This window comes from Camelus dromedarius, chromosome 5, assembly GCF_036321535.1.
Source record: "Camelus dromedarius isolate mCamDro1 chromosome 5, mCamDro1.pat, whole genome shotgun sequence".
Lineage (NCBI taxonomy): Eukaryota > Metazoa > Chordata > Mammalia > Artiodactyla > Camelidae > Camelus > Camelus dromedarius.
In genome coordinates this window covers 89,737,098-89,757,124 of record NC_087440.1, presented here as the reverse complement: position 1 = coordinate 89,757,124, position 20,027 = coordinate 89,737,098, and the positions used below count along the sequence as shown (strand labels likewise).

At 42.1% G+C, this 20,027-nt stretch overlaps 1 protein-coding gene across 5 annotated transcripts in view; it reads right to left on the bottom strand.

Moving 5' to 3' along the window:
- The window catches only part of EVL (Enah/Vasp-like), a 135,133-nt gene that overhangs the window by 63,073 nt on the left and 52,033 nt on the right, over positions 1–20,027 (bottom strand). Inside the window, exon 1 of one of the 5 annotated variants that reach the window (XM_064486248.1) lies at positions 869–1,024. The exons of 3 other annotated variants lie outside the window; for them this stretch is intronic. In XM_064486248.1, coding sequence (XP_064342318.1) covers positions 869–879 — 11 coding nt within the window. In that variant the 5' untranslated portion in view covers positions 880–1,024. Of the gene's footprint in view, positions 1–868; positions 1,025–20,027 lie in introns of those variants that run through there. One more of the 5 variants, XM_031454300.2, reaches the window with a different exon arrangement.

Here is a 20,027-nt window from a genome sequence, read left to right as displayed (position 1 = left end):
CTCGTCCACAGAACAGCAGCGCTAACCCTTCCGGAGCTGCCTCACCCAACAGGGTGAACACAATCAGATGAGAAAACTGGTGAAACTGCAGTTTGGAAATTTTTAAGGGGAGGAGTTATAATTTCACCCTAAGATGCAAAGCTGCAATGAGTTTATCAAGTAAATGCCCCAAATCCCAGAGGATAAAACCCAGCCCTGTGAACCACAATCTTTCATGAAGTCACAGGGCAGGGGAGAGTCACATCTGCAATATAACCTCAGCTTTAGAAAGTGTGCCCACAATTACAAGTGCAGAATGCAGACCAGCTGCTGCTAAACTACAACATCCTAAGTGATAAGTGACCTAAAGCTGGTCACAAGTCCCTCCAGCGGAGGTCAGGGTTCCGCCGTCACAGCCACGAAGTCTCTGTTACAAAAGGCACGCCAATTCCTCCCTCTGCACAGAGACCGGTACTCAGAGAAAAGCACCCGAGCGCTCTCAGGCCACCCCGAGAGCAGAGGCCCCATCCACGGCACCTCTGAGCCAGACCCCAACCTGTCAGACAGTTCAGAGCCCCCTCCACCACCTGAGGCCGGCATCTGACTTCTGAGGAAGTGCTTCTGACAAAAAGAGCCATTAAAGATAACAGGCATCAAGTGGCCCAGGCCGGTGTGATGGACAGACCAGCAGACGGAGATGCCGGAGTGGATGGAGTGAGCCGTCACAACCTGCTGCGTGACCGCGCCGAAGTCCTTTGCCCTCTGGTCCTCGCCACCCTCTCAGTGTAACGAGGGGTCTGGGAAGGCGTCTAAAGCCCCCTGAGCTCTACCCCATCATGATTCCATGTTTCCCCTGGACGTCCCCCTGTCCCCCGGTCCCTGTACTCACACTGAGGCCATGGCTGCAAGGCTGCAGCACAGGAAGCCGAGGAGGTAAGTCCCGTATTCCCACCAGGCCGGCTGCCAGAGGGCCACAGACCCTCAGAAGGCAGCAACTTGAGTTTTAGATCTACTTAAAACCAAACAGGAAAAGGAAGCTGAACCAGAGACAAAGGGGAAACAAACCCCAGTCAAGAACTGAAACCTGGGTAGAAAATAGAGAAACAAGAGCTCACAGGGCAGAGCACCCCCCCCCCCTCATGTGGGTGGCCGAGAGCCTCAGCGAGGCCTGAAGCTCGGGGGCTTCCTGCCGGGCGAAGCCGGGGCCTGGGACGGGTCAGGGCCCAGCCCCTCCCACCCAGCACAGAACACAGAACAGAGTCGGTGCCCAGGGCTCCCAGACCCGGCATGGGAAGGTGCCCTCGCCCATCCTCCAGAGAATAAAAGACTACCTGATGAGGTTTATACAGCCAGTGAGGGCGTCCTGTTTTATGCTGGTGTGAATTTTGCACATCTGCTGGGGAGACACTTCTCACTCATGGTGATGTTTCTGTCGGCAGCTTAGGGCCTGAAAGGAAAATGTCTGAGGATGATGGAAACCTGGCACTGTCGCTGGCTCATTAAGTGAACCTGGGCTTCCGCCTCCTCAGCTGTAACATGGGGCTAATGATCCTTATTCTGCTGGTCTCCACTGGGTTCTCATGAAGGTGAGATCCATTTCCAATCTTCCATTCAAAATTTATTGAGAACCCACGCAGTGTCACACACTGCTAGGAACTACAGACAAAACACTGACAAGAACAACAGTACTTGTCCTGAAGGCTTTTTACAGTTTAGAAAGGAAGAGACTGATAAGTTAGCAAACTGATGCATTAAAATGTTATACTAGAAAAGAGGAACCAGTGGGAAGAGCTGTCCAGAGTACAGCACAAAAGATCAATGCTAACTGGAGAGCTGACGCCCTCTGATCGTTGAAAATGCATTTTCAAAGGATTTCAACAATACACATTTCCGTTCAAGCAAAGCTTCAGGTTGCCACCCAGAAACTTTGACATACTGTGGTTTTCATTTTCTTTTAGGTCAAAATATTTGCTATTTTCCCTTGTGATTTCTTCTTTTATCCATGGATTATTTAGAAGTGTTTCGTTTAATTTCTAAATATTCGGTGTTCTTATCATTTATTTCTAATTTAATTCTACTGTGGTCAAAGAACATACTGAGTATAATTTCTTCTTCTGTTTTACCTGGTATGGTGGCAATCCTTTTAAATTTATGGAAACTTGTTTTATGGCCCAGCAGGTAGTCTATCTTGGTGAATGTACTATGTGCACAAGAAAAGAAGGTGTGTTCTGAAATTGGGTGCAGTGTTCTGAAAAATGTCAATTAAGTCAAGGTTGTCAATAGCGGTTCAGATCTTCTAATGTTCTTACTGGCTTTTTTATTAACTGAAGTACAATCAATTGCAATGTGTCAGTTTCTGGTGTACAGCACAATGTTCCAGTCATGCATACACATACATACATTCGTTTTCATATTTTTTTTCCTTAAAGGCCATTACAACATATTGAACATAGTTCCCTGTGCTATACAAAAGAAATTTTTTAAAAAAAATCTATTTTTTATATGTAGTGGCTAACATTTATAAATATCAAACTCCCAAATTTATCCCTTCCCACCCTCTTTCCCCAGTAACCATAAGATTGTTTACTAAGCCTGCAAGTCTGTTTCTGTTTTGTAGATGAGTTCATAGTGTCCTTTTCTTTTCTTTTTTTCTTTTTTTAAGATTTCACATATGAGAGATATCACATGGTATTTCTCTTTCTCTTTCTGGCTTACTTCACTGAGAATGACGATCTCTAGGTCCACCCATGTTCCTGCAAATGGCATTATTTTATTCTTTTTTATGGTTGAGTAGTACTTCATCATATAAATATACCACAACTTCTTTATCCCTTACTGGTTTGTTGTCGGTTGATTTTTGAATAATTGTTCTATCAACTGATGAGACAACAGTGTTAAAATCTCCAACCATGATTGCGGATTTGTCTATTTCTGTCTTTTTATTTTACATATTTTGAAGCTTTTGTCAGGTACATACATTTTTAGGGCTATTCTATCTTCCAGATGAACTGACACTTTGATCAGTGAAATGCCCCCTTTTATCACTGGTAACACTCTCTGTCTTTAAGTTCACTTTATCTGATATTAATATAGTCAAACTTTCTTATGCTACTTGCCTGGTATATCTTTTCCCACCCTGTACTGATTTTCTATTGTTGCTATAACAAATTACCTCAAAATAATGGCTTATAACAACACAGATTTATTACCTTAGTTCTGTAAGATATTAGTAGGCCAGCCTTCTGACATAGATCTCAAGGTCTCACTGGGCTCAAATCAAGGTGTTGGAAGTGCTATATTCTCTTCCAGAGGCTCAAAGGGAGAATAATTTCCTGGCCTCTACCCGCACTCCTCGGCTTGGGCCCTTCCTCCATCCTCAGAGCCAGCAACGCATTATCACCCTGACTCTTCCTCCATCTTAAATTAACATTTATCTCTGACTGCTGTTGTCTCTTGTTTTGGTCTTTAACTGTTATTTTTTCCCATCTTTATTGAGTTATAATTGACAAATAAAAATTGTATATATTTATGGAGTGTGACTGAATGCTTTGATACAGACATACATTCTGAAATAATCACCAGTCAAGCTAATGAACATAATCAGCATCTCACATAGTTACCATTTTCTTTTCTTTTTCAAGTTCTCTGCTTTTAAGGACTTCTGTGATTAGACTGGGCCCACTGGATAACCCAGGGTAACTGCCCCATCTCAATGTCCGTAACTTTAATCACATCTGCAGAGTCCCTTCTGCCACCTAAGGTAACATATTTATAAGTTCTGGCGATTAGGGTGGATGGTAGCCTTATACATCCCTTTACTTTCAACCTGCCTCTACTTTTGTATTTAAAGAGTGCCTCTTATAGCTAGTATAAGGTTGAGTTTTTCATTCTCATCTGGTCTGGGCTTTTTCAATTATAATATTTAGTCCATTTACATTTAATTTATTGATATGGTTGGATAAAGATCTACCGTTCTCTAACTGTTTACTGTTTATCTTGTTTATTTTTGGTTCCTCTGCTACTCCTTTCGTGCATTCTTTTCAGTAAACTAAATAATCTAGAATTTCATTTTAGTTTTTCTGTTGACTTTAGCTATACCTCTTTACATTAATTTTAGAGGTTTTTCTAGGGATTAAAATACACGTTTTTAACTTTGTACAGTATACTTAGAATCAATACTTTGTGTAAAATGTAAGAACTTTACAACTGCATAAATCCACTTGCATCCTTAACGGTAATCATATGTATTATATATTCACAATACAATGTCATATATTTTTGTTTAAAATGGTTGTATGTATATTTTTTAATTATTAAAAAAGTCTTTTATATTTACCCAGATATTTATCCTTTCTAGTATTGTTCATCCATTCCTAAATAACTGAGTTGCCTGGTATTATTTTTCTCCAGCTTGAGGAACAGCTATTAGCATTTCTTATATACCAGGTATGCTGGCAATAAATTCTCTTATTCTTCTTTTATTTGAAAAATATCTTTATTTTGCTTACATACTCAAAGGCACTTTTTTTTCTAAGTAGAGAATTCAGAGGTTTTTTCTCCTCCTCCTTTCACCACCTTAAAAATGTTTTTCTACTGTTTTCTGGCATCCATGGAACCTGATGAGAAGTCAGCCACCATTCATATCATCATCCTTCTTCTGGTCACTTTTAGTATCTCCTGTTTTTCTTTGGTTTCCAGCAGTGTGACTATGATGGACTCAGGTGTCATTTTCTTTGTTTTATCCTGCTAGGGGTTTACTGGGATTCTTGGATATGTAAGTTAAGGTTTTTCACCAAATTTGGGACATTTTTGGTAATTGTTTCTTCAAACAATTTCCTTCTGCCCATTCTTTTTTTCCCTCTCCCTCCAAAACTCCAGTTAACACGTGTGTAGAACTCTTGGCATTATCTCACACGTCACCAAGGCTCTGTTCATTTTTTTCAATATTATTTTCCTGTTTTCAGATTAAATGATTTCTGTTGACCAGTCTCCAAGTCCACTAATACCTTTTAGTTCACTGTCTCTGATCCACTTTTAATCTCGTCCAGTGAATTTAAAAATTTCATTTCTAGTTATTACAATTTTCATTTTGCAAATTTTTAATAATTTTCATTTCTCTGTCGAGATTCTCTGTTTGATCATTTTAGCCATTTCCTTTAAGTCTTTGAACATATTTATTGTAACAACTTTGAAGTACCTGTCTGCTAATTCCAACTTCAGAGTCACTTCAGTGTCTACTGATTACTTTTTCCTCTTAAGTACGGATCACATTTTCTGACTCTTTATACGTCCACTAATTTATGATTATATGTTTGTCATTGTTATGATACACTGCAGAATCTAGTGCCATCCATTGAAGGTACTGAGTTTGTCCTGGCAGTCAGGTAAATTACCGGCAGATCCTTTTAGTGTTATCAAGGTTGGATTAATTCTTTCTTAAGTTTTATTTCCTTTCTGAATTTAGCCCTAGGGTGTGGCCCTAACTCAAGGGCATAGTCCTTATTCCTAAAGTATGGCTGTTCTGGGATCACAACTGAACACCTAGCTGCTCAGTGACGTCTGTTCATTCAGATTGACCAGGATCTCCAACATCTTCCAGCACTGCATGACCTTTGGCATCATCCTACAGCAGGCAATCTGTGCTGGGTCTCACGTAGAGTCTCACTCTACTCATGCACAGCCAGCCCTTAGCCAATAACCCGGAGTGAATCCCCACACAAAACTCTGCTATTCTTGCCCCTACCACAAGGCTTCCTCTTCCCTGTTTCCCTGCCCTACAAAATCCAGCTATTTCAGTAGCCTGGAATTCCAATATCTGACTCCTGAGCTCATGAAGACTAGCTTTTAGCTTGGGGTCCACTATTCTGTGCCAAGACAGGGAAGAGACTCCAGGAAGAAAGCCAGAGTCACTGTGAGGCTTATGACGTGTGCTTCTCCACTCAAGGATCAGAGTATTGTGCTGTCTGTTCAACGCCTGAAAATAGCAAGAATTCACTATTTTGTGTGGGTTTCAGTATCCTTCGTATACTGAGGCATTTTGTATATTCTGTTCAGTTTCTTAGTTGTTTCTGTCAAGGTGACAGGTCCATCACAATTACTCTGTCATGGCTAGAAGCAGAAGTTGATTATGATTATTAAAGTATCAAAGGGTATTCTTTTTCACTTCCTGAGCATTTCCTAAAGAGTACAAATATCTTCATTGGGAGAATGTGTCCTTCACTTTCATTCTTCATTTCCTCTGTCCTCCAAACATGTTACCACTGTCTTTTCTTGGTTTCAATAAGTAGGTAATAGGTAAGAGTGAATCTCTGAGAGGGGAGGGGTTACTTAAAAAAACTCTATCTAGCTTAAATAGAGCACTTGAGTAGAATTATGAGAAGGAGCAAGAAATATGGCAAGATTTATGAAATATGGATTCCAGCCCATGCTTTATTATCGACATGCTCTATGTCCTTGGGCATTCACTTTTTCACTTTTGACCCTCGCTTCCTCATCCGTTCAATGAAAGGACTGGTTGTTATTAATGACTATGGGCTGCAGGTACAGCACCAATTCCTAAATCAGTTATGTCAGGCCAATAGAAAATATTGGAAAAATAGGATAGCAGCTGTTGTTGACACCTGAAGAGTGACTTAGTGAGAGAGTTAAGAAATGTCCTGTTTAAGGTAGTACCTTATGGTTTGTTACTATGAATCGAGCTCAACACCTAGTACACTGCTTAGGATACAGTAGGTACAGGGTAGATGCTGATTGCATGAATGAATATACGAATGAATAAATGAAGGGAAGGGCACCAAGTCTCATACAGGATTTTTTTTTCCCTTCAGCAGTCCTCTATTTTTTAAAAAATTTATTTATTTTTTTAATTATTGAAGTATAGACAGTTTACAATGCTGTGTCAATTTCTGGTGTACAACATAATGTTTTAGTCATACATATACATATGTATATCCCTTTTCATATTCTTTTTCATTACAGGTTACTATAAGATATTGAGTATAGTTCCCTGTGCTATACAGTATAAATTTGTTGTTTATCTATTTTATATACAGTAGTTTGTCTGCAAATCTCAAATTCCCAATTTATCCCTTCTCACCCTCTTCCTCCCTGGTAACCATAAGTTTGTTCTCTATGTCTGTGAGTCTGTTTCTGTTTTGTAAATAAGTTCATTTGTGTCTTTTTTTTTTTTTTTAGATTCCATATGTAAATAATATAATGTGGTATTTTTTCTTTCTCTTTTTGGCTTACTTCACTTAGAATGACAATCTCCAGGTCCATCCATGTTGCTGCAAATGGCATTATTCTTTTTTATGGGTGAGTAGTATTCCACAGTGTGTGTGTGCACGCGCTCACACAACTTCTTTATCCAGTCATCTGTCAATAGACATGTAGATTGTTTCCCATGTCTTGGCCATTGTAAATAGTGCTGCTGTGAACACAGGTGCATGTCTTTTTTAATTACAGTTTTCTCTGGATAAATGCCCAGGAGTGGGATTGCTGGATCATATGATAAGTGTATTTTTAGTTTTTTAAGGAACCTCTATACTGTCCTCCATAGTGGCTATGCTAATTTACATTCCCAACAGTCACACAGGATGCTAAGGCATTTGGCTCTGGATCATGCTCAATAAACAACAACTATACTGACTTGAATTCAAAGAGGTGTTTTCTGTATCTCTAGATCGCCAAAGGAAGCAGAATGGTTGAAAACAAATCAGGGAGCCAGACTAAAAGACACCCTACTCAGGCAATCTAGTTAAGATCTAATTGCTGTGTGGCTTGGGAAAGTCACTTTATTTCTCTGGATCTTAGTTTCCTTTTCTGGGAACAGGCTAACCTCTCTTCTACTTTCTCTCTGTGGGATATTTGAGCATAAAAGGGTCTCTGACTAAGAAATGCAGAAAAAAATATGCTCGTGTAATACTGGCTTTTCATGAGAATTTGCATTTTAAAAAAAGGTAGAGTGTACTGAGTAGAAGGTCCTTGTGTTCTAGGAGTAGAGAAAAAGGGGACAGAGAAATGGCTACACAGCATTAGTCACCGTCATTGACACATTACGACAACTTATTAGCTAGGTTGCAGGGCCAACTGCAGTTCAAGTGGGATTTGCCCTTCAAGATCCAATTTATATATCACCTCTTCAATGAGGTGTTTGTCGCCCCCCAGGCTCTCAGAGAAAATTATTCCTGCTGCTGTGTTTCTTCTGCATTTTATGACATTATCAATTTAGTTGTCACAGATCATTGTCCTTTATGTAGGGACTACCATGTTCTCTTCACCTTTCATAACCACTTGTGCCCAGCACAATTCTTGGTACATAGTGTGTTTTTTGAAATTGTTAAGCTATTCTGCTGCAGAGGCTGGGAAACAAAAAGTACATGAATTATTAGTGGTACAAAGAGGGTACAGATATGTCCTTGTTTTTCAAATCTCAGCATTTGAAAAGGGAATGGTTGAGCCTTGCCTGTAATACCACGGTGCTCCGCCCCTAGGAACTTCTATCCCAACTAATCTCCTGGCCAAGCTCATCTGCAGCATAAGTGGACACTACTAGCCGAGGCAACAGCGGTATTTCCAGGGAAATAACAATGAACTCACAGGGGAAAATTACAACATCTCTGATAAGTGTAAGTGTATAAAACACAGACTTGGTGGGAGGGTATAGCTCAGTGGCAGAGCACTTGCTTAGCATGAACAAGGTCCTGGGTTCCAATCCCCAGTACTTGTTTAAAAAAAAAAAACAAAAAACCCCTGCTCCCTGCCCCCCAAATTAAAAAAAAAAACAGACTTAAAGGCAACAAATGAAGCATCCTGTAATATATAATAAAAAATACGTATTTGGTCTTTGTCCCTGTTTCTGGCTACAGCTCCCCCAACACCTTGGAATTTCCAAGGTATAAACGCAGTGGAAGCATTCTTTGTTATAATACTTGGTCTTTTGTCTGCACTTCCTGAAATAGCTTTGTGTGATAAAAGTGAAATGGGTGCCTTTTGTTATTCATAACAAGCTCCTTTCAACCTGAGTTTATGTTAATGAGGTGACTCTGGGAAAGCCCCTAAGGATGGGGGCTGGTTGCTAGGGGAACCAACCAGAAGACTAGAGAGTTGGAGCTTTCAGCCCCAGCCTGGACCTCAACTTCCAAGAAGGGCAGAGGTACTGAGACTGAGTTCAGCCACCAATGGCTAATGATTTACTCAATCATGCCTATTTAATGGAGCTTCCATAAAATCCCCAAAGGACAGGGTTTGAAGAGCTTCCGGGATGGTGAAGGGACTGTATCCACAAGCTGGGAGGATGGCACAACCTCAAGACCAGGACAGATGCTCCTGTGCTCAGGACCCTTCCAAACTGCGCCTTTTAAATCTTTTCATCTGGTTCTTCACTTGTATCCTTTAATAGCCTTTGTAACAAACTGGTTCCCTGAGTCCTGTAAGCTGTTCCAGCAAAGTGACTGAACCTCAGGAAGGGAGTGTGGGAACCTCCAACTTACAGCCAGTTGGTCAGAAGCCCAGGTAATAACCTGGACTTGTGACTGGCATCTGAACGAGGGCTGGGGAGAGAGCCTTGTGGAACAGAGCCCTTTACCTGTGAGATCTGATGCTACTGTGAAGGAAAAGCCCAGCTGGGCTAACGAGCTAAGTCACAAATCTAAGTGTGATAAGTGTCGGTTTACTGATCTAAGTTCTGTTGGGCTAACTCATAAATCTGAAGTTTAGTGTCAGTTTACTGGGCTAACAAGCTAACTCGTAAATCCAAGCTCAACAAGTGTCAGTAACGTGACCTGTTCCAAACTGATAAGCTCCAGTGTACTGATTCCTTGCTTTTTGTTTGAGCTTTATTGGCTAATAGCCCCATACTTGTAATTAACCCTATAAAACCTCATGTGCACGTCTTGGAGGTGCTCAGAGCTTCGGAGCAGAAGCCCCTCTGAGCCCGCCGGCGTAAAAAATCTGAGTACTCCAACCCTCCGAGTGGTGCTTGTTTCTTGGCTGGCCTGTCATTTCCGTAACACTATCTCCAGGTAAACAGTGTCAGAACTGAGTTAAACTGCAGGACACACAGCTGGCACTGCAGAATTGCTCGATGTGTGGAAACCCCACATATCTGGCGTCAGAAGTGATGGACTGTTGTCATGGAGTAGTGTGAGAGTAAATGAAACACCCAGAAGTGAGTTTTTCCTTTTCCATGGGAAACAGAATTTGGAATTTAATAAGCATAATAAAAGCCATTGGAGAGGTAATATGAGGCGGGAATAAGCAATGAGGAAGAACCAAGCAATTTTTTAAATATAAAAATATAACTGTTGAAATAAAAATACTGAATGGATAGCCTCAGCAGAACTGTCTGAGATGAAAAACATAAAGTCTGGTCAAAGAACTGACCTAGACACATCGGGAAGGGAAAAGAGGAGCACAGGAGAAAAATACTAATTTCTGTGAAAAAGGCATCTTAGAAGGAAAGAAAAACAAAGAGATGAAATATCTGGACTACTAATGACAGAATTTTTCAGAATTCAAGAAAGACGTAAAAGCTCAGACTCAAAAGGCTGACAGGGTGACAAATAGAATTGATAAGTAAAAAGCATAAGTGTGCAGGTGCACACACACACACACACAATGGATTATAATAATATTTAAGAACATTAGACAACGAGAAGATTCTAAAAAGTTTTCCAAGTAAAACCAGATCACCCATAAAAGAACCAAAATTAGACCAGGCTTCTACATTCTAACAAGGATATTATCTTCAGAACGCTGGAGGAAAACCTTTGATACTTACATCTCATACTTAGCTAAACTATTACATAAATGTGAGGGGAAATGTATTTTCAGGTATACAAGATCTCAGAAAGTTTATCAGGTACAGACTTTATTTTGAAGAACTTTTCTTTAATGTATATATTCTAGCACAAAAGAAAATTTCTGTAGGAAGAAATAACAAGATATAAACAGTGGGAACTCACCGCTGGATCCTAGTCAGCCACAGAAAGGAAGCGGGTACTACATGCTACAACATGGATGAACCCTGAAATCACTATGCTAAGTGAAAGAAGCCACACACGAAAGGCCACGTATTATATGATTCCATTTATGAGTGATATCCAGAAATCATAGAGACACATTTACAGAGACAGAACACAGATTAGTTCTGCTGTGGGGCGGTGATGGTGGTGATAATTTGTGTCTGGATCTTAATTTACAAGGGTGACTGAGAGAACACTGTCATTGAAGGAAAGGTTTAATGTTACTCACAGTTCCCTTGAAACAAGAGGTCTGGTATTGGGGAAGCACCATGCTGGTCAGGAGGCGGGAAAGAGTGAGGAGAAGGCAGAGGCCACAGCCTTCACTGGAGTTTCCGCGGGAAAGGCAGGGGAGGGTAAACACGTTAGGATTGGCTAGTGCGAATAATCCCAGCAGGCAGGGGGCACTGGGGCTGCCCCTAGTTGTCTGGTAGCTGGTACAGGGTTGACATAAGGCAGGGGAAATACTGGCTTGGCGTGTGAGTTACATAAAGGAGGCAGCTGAGGGTATGGACTCGAGGCTGGTTGGTCTGCATGTGAAAGGCGGACTCACCAGCAAATTTACTGTCTATAGGAACTGGGTAGCCCTGGGAGAGGCACAGCCAGCAAGGCCCCCTAAAGATGTCAAAACATCAAAAACCATAAAAAACATAATTAATACAGGGAGAGGGTAGGGAGGTATGGGAAGAGACTGCTTAATGAGCGTGGAGTTTCCTTTTGATGTGATAAAAATGCTTTGAAACTGGATAGCGGTGACAGTTGCACAACACTGTGAGTGTACTAAGCATCACCAAATGGCCCACTGTGAAATGATTAAAATGATTTTTTTCAATGGTTGTAAAAATGGGGGAGGCGCAAAAGTCTAGGAAAGCTTCTTATTGCCTGAGGTTTAATTATGTTTGAATAAGCAATGATGATCAATAACCATTTTTAAAGAAAGTATATAATTTTGAACAAAAATTCCACATTACATCAACTTGTATGTGTGTGGAGGGTATTACTCTATGAAGAACAGAGGGAGGTAGGAGCACGTTAAAGACTGAGGGAAGCCAGACACTGACGAGCATGAAAACAATGACAATGAAAAGTAAGTGTAAGCATGGGTCACGATAAGTTAGGAGTAGAAACCAGGACAATAAAAATAGAATCTATAGTTTTCAATTCAACTGAAGAAAATTCAATATATACACTAGAAGGTTGGGCAGGGGAAAAAAAAAAAAACCCAAGCGGAAATAAATGTTAAAAATAGAAAATACAGAATAAGACAGCAGAAGTAAGTGGATTACTCTGGTCTCCCAATTTTTTTGCTTACGTACCCTCTAGAAATACTTAGAAAAATTATATATCCTGCTGCAAAATTATATATATTGTTGTACATTTTTAAGGTGACACCTACAATTTTTCACAGGAAGTTTATAGACAGTTGCAAAGGATTTAAAATTTAGAAACATTACATATGGCATATGTGCATTAACTATGTTAAATTTATAAATGCAATTTAGTATATGAGCTTAAGTTCTCCCAATTTGTGAAAAGGTCTGCCATAAAACTTAAGTAGTAGAGCCCGTTTGCTCTTTCAAACCATTCAGCCAAATCTAAAGTCTGACTAATCTTCCAGCTCTAACATGCTTACACACGTCACCGTGACAGAGGCGGAACAGACAGCTCGGCAGCACTCTGTACGAGCTGCTGGATGAAACACGAGCTGCCCTCTCCAGTATTTTCTGAGATGCTGGCCTTGCTTTGTTCTCAGGAGACTCTCCTGCAGGACCAATGCAATCTCAAATTAGCCCTCCATTGGGTCTACTGAAGGTGACTATATCTCGAGGCAATGAATCTGCAGCATTTGGAAAGGGCAGGTGACACGCCTCTCTTCCATGCAGTGAGCAAAGAGGAAGGATGAGAGGTGACGTGAGGGAGGGGAAGCAGCAAACCACAAGTGGTTTTCAGGTGGACCGGTCTTAGGCTGAATCTGCACAGAACTGGGAACTCAGGAAACTGATTCCCTTCAAACTATCTTTGCCAGTGTAGCCCCAGAAGTCCCAATACACCCCCCAGGAATGAACGTGCCGCAGTGTGAAGGTGGCTGTGCTAGTGCAACGGCAACGATCTACCATAAATGGGTTAAAATCAGTGGTAAAGAGAAGGGAGCGGTTGGATTTGATAAAAAATAAGAACCAGAGTAATACAGTCAACACAAGACAGTTAAAACAAAAGGATACTTCAAGACAGAAAATAAGGAAGTGAAAAGTTATAAGGCACATATAAAGATGGCACATATAAAACTGCCATCAAGTTGGCAATTTTAATATCAGACAAATACAACTTAAGGCAAAAACATGATTAAGGATCCAGAGGAATATTAAATACTAGAAAAAATAATCACGAGTATATATATATATATATATATATATATATATATATATATATATATATATAATTGCTTCAACTATGTAAAGTAACTGAAAAATTACGGAGAGAAATAGTTACATAAACAATCCCAGTGATGTTTCAGAAATACATGATTTTTATTAGATCTTTTTTTAAAACAGAGAGACAGAAAGTAAAAAAAAGTGGGAGGCATTAGCTCCCCACTCAGGTATCCCTTGCTGTAAAGCTGTATTTGTTCAAAGTCAGAAAACTCAAACTGTAGAAAGATACAAAGTTAAGACTCTTCTCCTCTGGCCCTCTCTCCCCAGAGAGAAGCACTGTTCACATGGGGGAAATGTTTGTATGGAGTAGGGGGTTACAATTCTCATTTACCACAGTTCAGTGTTCCTTCCGTTACACCTGTGTCCCTTGAGGGGGCTGCACTAACATAAGTCCTGCTTTTTGTAGACAGGAACTTGTGCAACTTAACATCTCAAAAGGCAATGCACATACAACCAGGAGGCCCCTTGAAAACATTAGGCTGAAGTGAGAGAAGCCAGTCACCAAGAACCACACGTTGTATGATTCAATTTACATGAAATGCCAATTTCATGTAAACAGACAAATCCATAGTCACAGAAGCAGACTGGTGGTTGCTGGGGGTAGGGACTGGGGGAAATGAGAAAGGTCTGCTAACAAGTACAGAGTTGCCTTTCAGGGTGACAAAAATGTTCCAAAATTCACTGAGTAAAAGTGACAAAACTGAATATACTAAAAACCACTGAACTACTGTGCGGGTGAATTTTATGGTAAGTAAATTGTCTGAATTAAGCTATGATTAAAAAATACCCCAAATGCACCAAATACAATGCAATCAAATGAGTTATGAATTAGTGGGACTCTGAGACTGCTGAAGGAAACCATCCCAGCGTTCCAGCTCACACCAGAAATAACATCCACTAGAAAGGACTTAATGTAGGGTGACAACTCTCAAGTTACTGCAGCCTTCTAGAAAAGAAAGAGGAAATAAAATAAATCAAGGGGACTTCTGCGTAAAAAGGCCGCCCCCAGAAAGCAGTGGCTGCAGTGTATGTGCTCTTTGGCTTCAAGGCAATTGCCATGAGCGTGAATTACGCTAGGCTTTGAGGGAAGTCTACGAATCTGACCCAAGAACAATTCATTTCTCAGGCTATACATTGAGTATTTTAATGTTCCCAAGCCTTCTGCCTCCTTTCAGTGATTGTAATCTTTATCTGCATTTCTCTAATGATGAATGATGCTGTGGATCTTTTCACTGCTTATTTGCCATCTGTATAATCTCTCGGTAAAATGTCTATTCGAGTCTTTTGCCCATTAAAAAAAAAAATCGAGTTGTTTTCTTACTGTTAAATTTGGAGAGTGCTTTATACATTCTGAAGACAAGTCCTTCGTGATGTGCAATTATTTTTTCCAAATCTGTCTCTTGCTTTTTCATTCTCCTAACAGCGTCTTTAACAAACTAAGTTTTTGATTTTGATGAAGTCAAAATTCTTTTAATTTGATTAAGCCCAGTTCATCTTTTTTTTTTTAAATGGATGTTGCTTTTGCTGTTACGCCTACAAACCCTCTGCCTAACCCCAGGTCATGAAGATGGTCTCAAGTTTTCTTCTAGAATTTTTACAGCTTTATATTTTACAGTTAGATTTAGATTTAGAGTCCATTTTGAGGTAACTTTTGTATCATGTGTAGGGATTAGGTCAAAGTTCATTTTTTGGCATATTAATGTCTAATTGTTCCAACTGTTTGAGAAAAGACAACGCTTTCTCAGTTGAATTACCTTTGCACCTTTGTCAAACATCAACTGACATACCTGTCTGGACCTATTTCTGGATTTTCTACCCAAGTGTCCAACATCTCCCTAAGTCATCTTGAAAAATCACCAGGAAAGCATGTTGGTATCATATACATCTCAACACCAGAGCTCAGCACCTGAATCAGGTACCTGAATCATCTACTTTGTGATACAGGCTGTGGAGTATGCAACCCATGCTCTCTCTAGGCTGGACCACACATGGCTCACTGAGATCAGTATTCGGTATTACAATATGAGGTACTGGCCACCTGAAAACATTCTCAGGGTGTGACTAAGATAGTGAGGCAGACAGAAATCATAATGGATGAGGCTGGCTGAGAGAACTCGGGCTACCTAGCCTGGAGAGATGAAAGGAACATGTGAACGCTAGCTCCGGACCTGAGTGGAGCTCATGGAAAGATGGAATACTTATTTCATGGGACCCCTAGGGAGAGGAAGAGGACCAGAGGCTACAACTGGGCACTCTGTTAGGTGATGGGAGTCCAGAGATGGACAAGGTATGCTTCTTGCTTTCAGAGAGGGAAGCCACAGGGAAAGCCATTCTGGTCTGACATAGGCCATCCACTCAATCCTAATGGACATATAATGGACATCTGCTTTAGGTAGGAGACTGGACTGAATGACTTGTTTGACTCAGATTTTGGCATGTTGCCAAAGATGGCCCAACAACTCTGACTATTTTGAACAAAAGACTTGTTTGCCTTTGGGTTTAAAGAGGCTCAGGTCATTCGAAAGGTATTTGTCCAAGGTCTCAAAACAGTGGCTGCAAAACTGAATCTGCAAACCAAACCTCCCAATGTTTAGTCCAGGACTCCTTCTGACTGTTTGTCAAAATTCTTAATCAAGAATAACTGTTTGCCGAAGAATAAATAACCCAAGGCCTCCTTCTTATATATACTGTCTCCAGGGTTTTTCTGAGCCTTTGGGTTTTCAGTCTTGCAGGCTCACTGTCTCAGAGGCTTTTAAAGAGGAATCCTACACTGAAAATTTCAACCCTTGTTTTCAGTGACAAGATGGGAAAAAAAATCGTATCAAATCAGAGAGGTCTCTTTTGAAGACTTTAGTTCTGCTCTGAGCTGCTTCTGGGTGACCTACTGCTCTAATTAGGCTGGAAGTAAACCTGGCTTTCATGAGATGCACGCAGGATGTGGCTGGAGGAAAAAGCTGTCAGGATAACTTAACATCATCAGTGCCCACACTGGCCTCAGAGCATTCCAGGAATTCATTGATTCAGTCCATAATTCATCCCACCGATTAACCATAAACACAGACAGGAGAACAAACATCACTGAATGATTTAGTCTTTCTCATATACCCCGGACAGGACAAAGCAGAAAAAGTTAACACTTCAGTTGACTGCTGGTCTCATCCCTGAGCCCCTCAAGCAGGGGTGCGGTTCAGGAGGAAGTCAGGACCCAGGTTTACAGACTCACCCCTTCCTTTCTAGTGTGTGCTCACCTACAAAAGGGAAGAAACAACCCCAGTCCTTTCTGGCTCACAGAATTCTGGTGAAGATCAAAGGAGAGGATGGATGGGGAAAGTGCTTTGCAAACTGAAAAGCACTGTACCCAGGGGAGAGATTTATTCACATTTAATAGGCATGTGCTGGGCACCTATTAAATGACATGAACCATGAAAAACACTATGGATAAAGTTTAATAAGCTACATCCCTGCCTGCACTCGAGACAGTCAGATACAGCAAGGCGCTGCAAGCCCAATGATGGGACAGCACAGGGCGAGGTGGGCGCACACGAGGGGGCCCTTCCCAGGCTGGGCAGTCAGAAGCGACGACTGTGAAGATAGGGCAGGGGCGAGTGTTAAGGCAGGAGACTATTCTAGCTTCTAGAAAATACCTCACTCTCTTTATTTCACATGACGCTCAAATCAATCTGCCAAGTGGGCCCTGATATCACTGTTATCCTTGTATTATAAAGCAGTGGCTCCCAACCAGGGAGGCTACTGGCACCTAGGAGGTAAGATCAAGGATGCCATAAACAGCCTACAATGCACAGGACAGGCCCCCACAGCAAAGGATTACCTGACCCCAAATGTCAGTTGTGCCAACACTGAGAACGCCTGCTATAAAGGAGACTGAGGCCCACAGAGGAGAAGCAACTCGCCTAAGTTAGCGGAAGGGCTAGAACCTGAATGCAGGAACCTAGCACCTCAGACAGGCGTCCCAGGTCATATCCTACATGGGCCCACACCTGGGCAGCAGAGGAAACGCGCATGAGAGACAACGTGCTGGGTCAGGAGCTCCAATGATGCTGGAGGACAAACCCAATATGCGAGCAGCGCCAACAGACTGAGAGCAGTGAGGCAGGAAGGGGAGAGAAAGGGGAGGAGGGAAAAAGCAAAGGAAGAAGTAGGCAGCTGTCTATTTCGGACTCTCAAGACAGACCACTCAGATTTCCACAGTGATCTGCATTTAAAGAAGCCTGTTTCACGCTCTCAGTCATCCCAGCGGCATCATCAGTGAGGTGGGTGAGGCAAAGACACATACATACTCATATATTTTCTGAGGCCCAGATGGTTGAGATACTTTACCCAGGGTCCCAGAGCTTTGCAGAGAGGCAGGACTCGGTGGTCAGTACCTTTTCAGGCAATCGGCGCCTCGTACCAGCCCTGCCCTAGCCAGGTGCTCCTGGGCCCCCCTGCAGCCCCTGGAGGTGGGACAGGTCTCTCTGAAAGGGCTGTCCTGGGAGCTAAAGGAGGCACGAGCTGGGCGATGGCCTGGCAGGCACCGCTGATGGCAAGCCCTCACCCTCCTGATGCGCCGGAGAGGGAGGCACTGCAGGCCTGGGCTGCACTCTGTTTTCCTTAGGTGTCTAACTTTAGGCCAGTCACCTGGCTTCTCTGAGCATCACTGCCGGTCCTCGCAGTGAGAGAACCACAAGGTCACCTTTAAGAGCTTCCCCTGCTCTGAAAATGAAGCCCATTCTATTTTAAATTCTCTTTTCCTGAAGCCAATGTTACTGCTTTTAAGTGTGGCCAACAAAACTGCTACTAGGAAGGCAGCTGGTATGGCTTAGTTCCTCAGTCTATGTTGATGGGAAATGTAATTACTTTGTTAATGAATTAATTTTCAAAAAAACTGAATCCTTGAAAAAAATCTTTGTCCAAACTTCCTGACTGCTGTTTCAAGCAGTTTTTCTGATGACTGATGTAGCTTCTTCTCACAGTAACATTTCCCCTGTGAATTAAGCTCTGACGCAGGCCCGGCCTCGCAGCCGCACGTGGCAGGTGCTGTGGGCGAGCAGGGGGTCAGGAGACAAGCTACATCTGCTCCAGGTCTTGGGCAAGCCAGGTACCTTTCAGGGCCTTAACTGCCTCATCTTTAAAAGGAGGGACAGGATTGGCAGGCCATCTGAGCATGACCAGCTCTCGGTATTTTAAGTCACAGCTGATCTTTTTCTTTATTTCGATCTACTTTGTTTATGAAGATTAAACAAAACACTGAATGGGAAAGATTCTTGAAAAGCATAACATTTCACCTGCCAGAGAAGCTTGTCAGAGGGGGTGTGGAGCTTAGCGCTTTGCTTTATTAATGACACTAAAGGCCACTTACAAAGAGGCCAGTTTTCTTGTGCATGGGGAGTCTCCCCAGTAGTTCTCAACTAGGGAGCTACAGCTCACCTGGTGTGTCAGGAGAAGTTCTAGAGAAAATTGCATGGATTGATGAAGGATTGATGTTTGCAAGAATTACCTTTTTCCCCAACACAAAGCCAAACCAAAGTTACCCCTATATCATTCTTCCTAATTTATACCGCAATATGATCTTTTTAGTGGAGAGACAGAATTACATTCCATCCAACCCCGGGCGCCCAGCCCCTAAGCGACTGCCACCATCTGACGGTCACCTCCTGGTTTGGGGGACTCTCTTCAACTTCCAGTGAATTCCACTTCAGTTTCACCAGGCTGGATCTAGCTAATAACAGAGTTCATGATTTAAAAGTTTTAAAAACTCCTATCATCCTGGCCTGCAATCTATGAACTAAAGTTTTAATTAATGCTACCACAATCTATTTGACAGGCAATCTGGAATTTCTCTCCTATTCCTCACCCAATTACTCAGCAAGAGCTGATAACCCAGAGGAAACCTTAGCAGTTCTCACCTGGACTAACTCCACAGCTTCCTAACTGGCTTCCCTGCCTCTAGTTATCACTCCTTCAAACCCACCTCCCATGTAGTTAGTTCAAAGATAAAATGCAAATCTGACAATGTCACATCCTGACTTAAAGCCCTTTGACGAAGACCCACCTCCTGCGGGGAAGTGGTGTACAGCCGACCCAAGCATCAGTGCTGGGAAGCCCATCGCCAGCGTACCCCATGCTGCCTCCCGCTGGCCGGCCAGCGGTCACCCCCTTTAGGCTCTGTCTCTACAGAGAGCTTTTTGGGGCTCACCCAGCGGGGCCTGTGCCTTAGATACCCCCCACCCTGGTCTGCCTGAGGCACGTCTCGGGTGGAACTACAGTGGTCGGTTTCCGGTCCGTCTATGCTGCGTGCTCTCGGGAAGCACCTGGTCTACTCCTGTCTCTCCGGCTCTCTCTCAGCCCACAGTTACTTTCCTCCCGCTTTGGCTGAAGCTTTCTGGACAGTTTCATGGGTTTCTGGATCCAGAGGTGGCTGTTGCTGTGGGGCGTGTGTGTGTTTAAAGCAAAATCTCTGTGTTTAGGAAATGCTGCATGTCATGAAAAATTTTAAAATTTTAAGTAAAAAGAGTAAAATCCCCCTCCTATCCCAGCTCCGACCAGCAACTGGTCCCAGTTCTGTGTCTATTCTTGCCCAGTTACCCTGCGCACA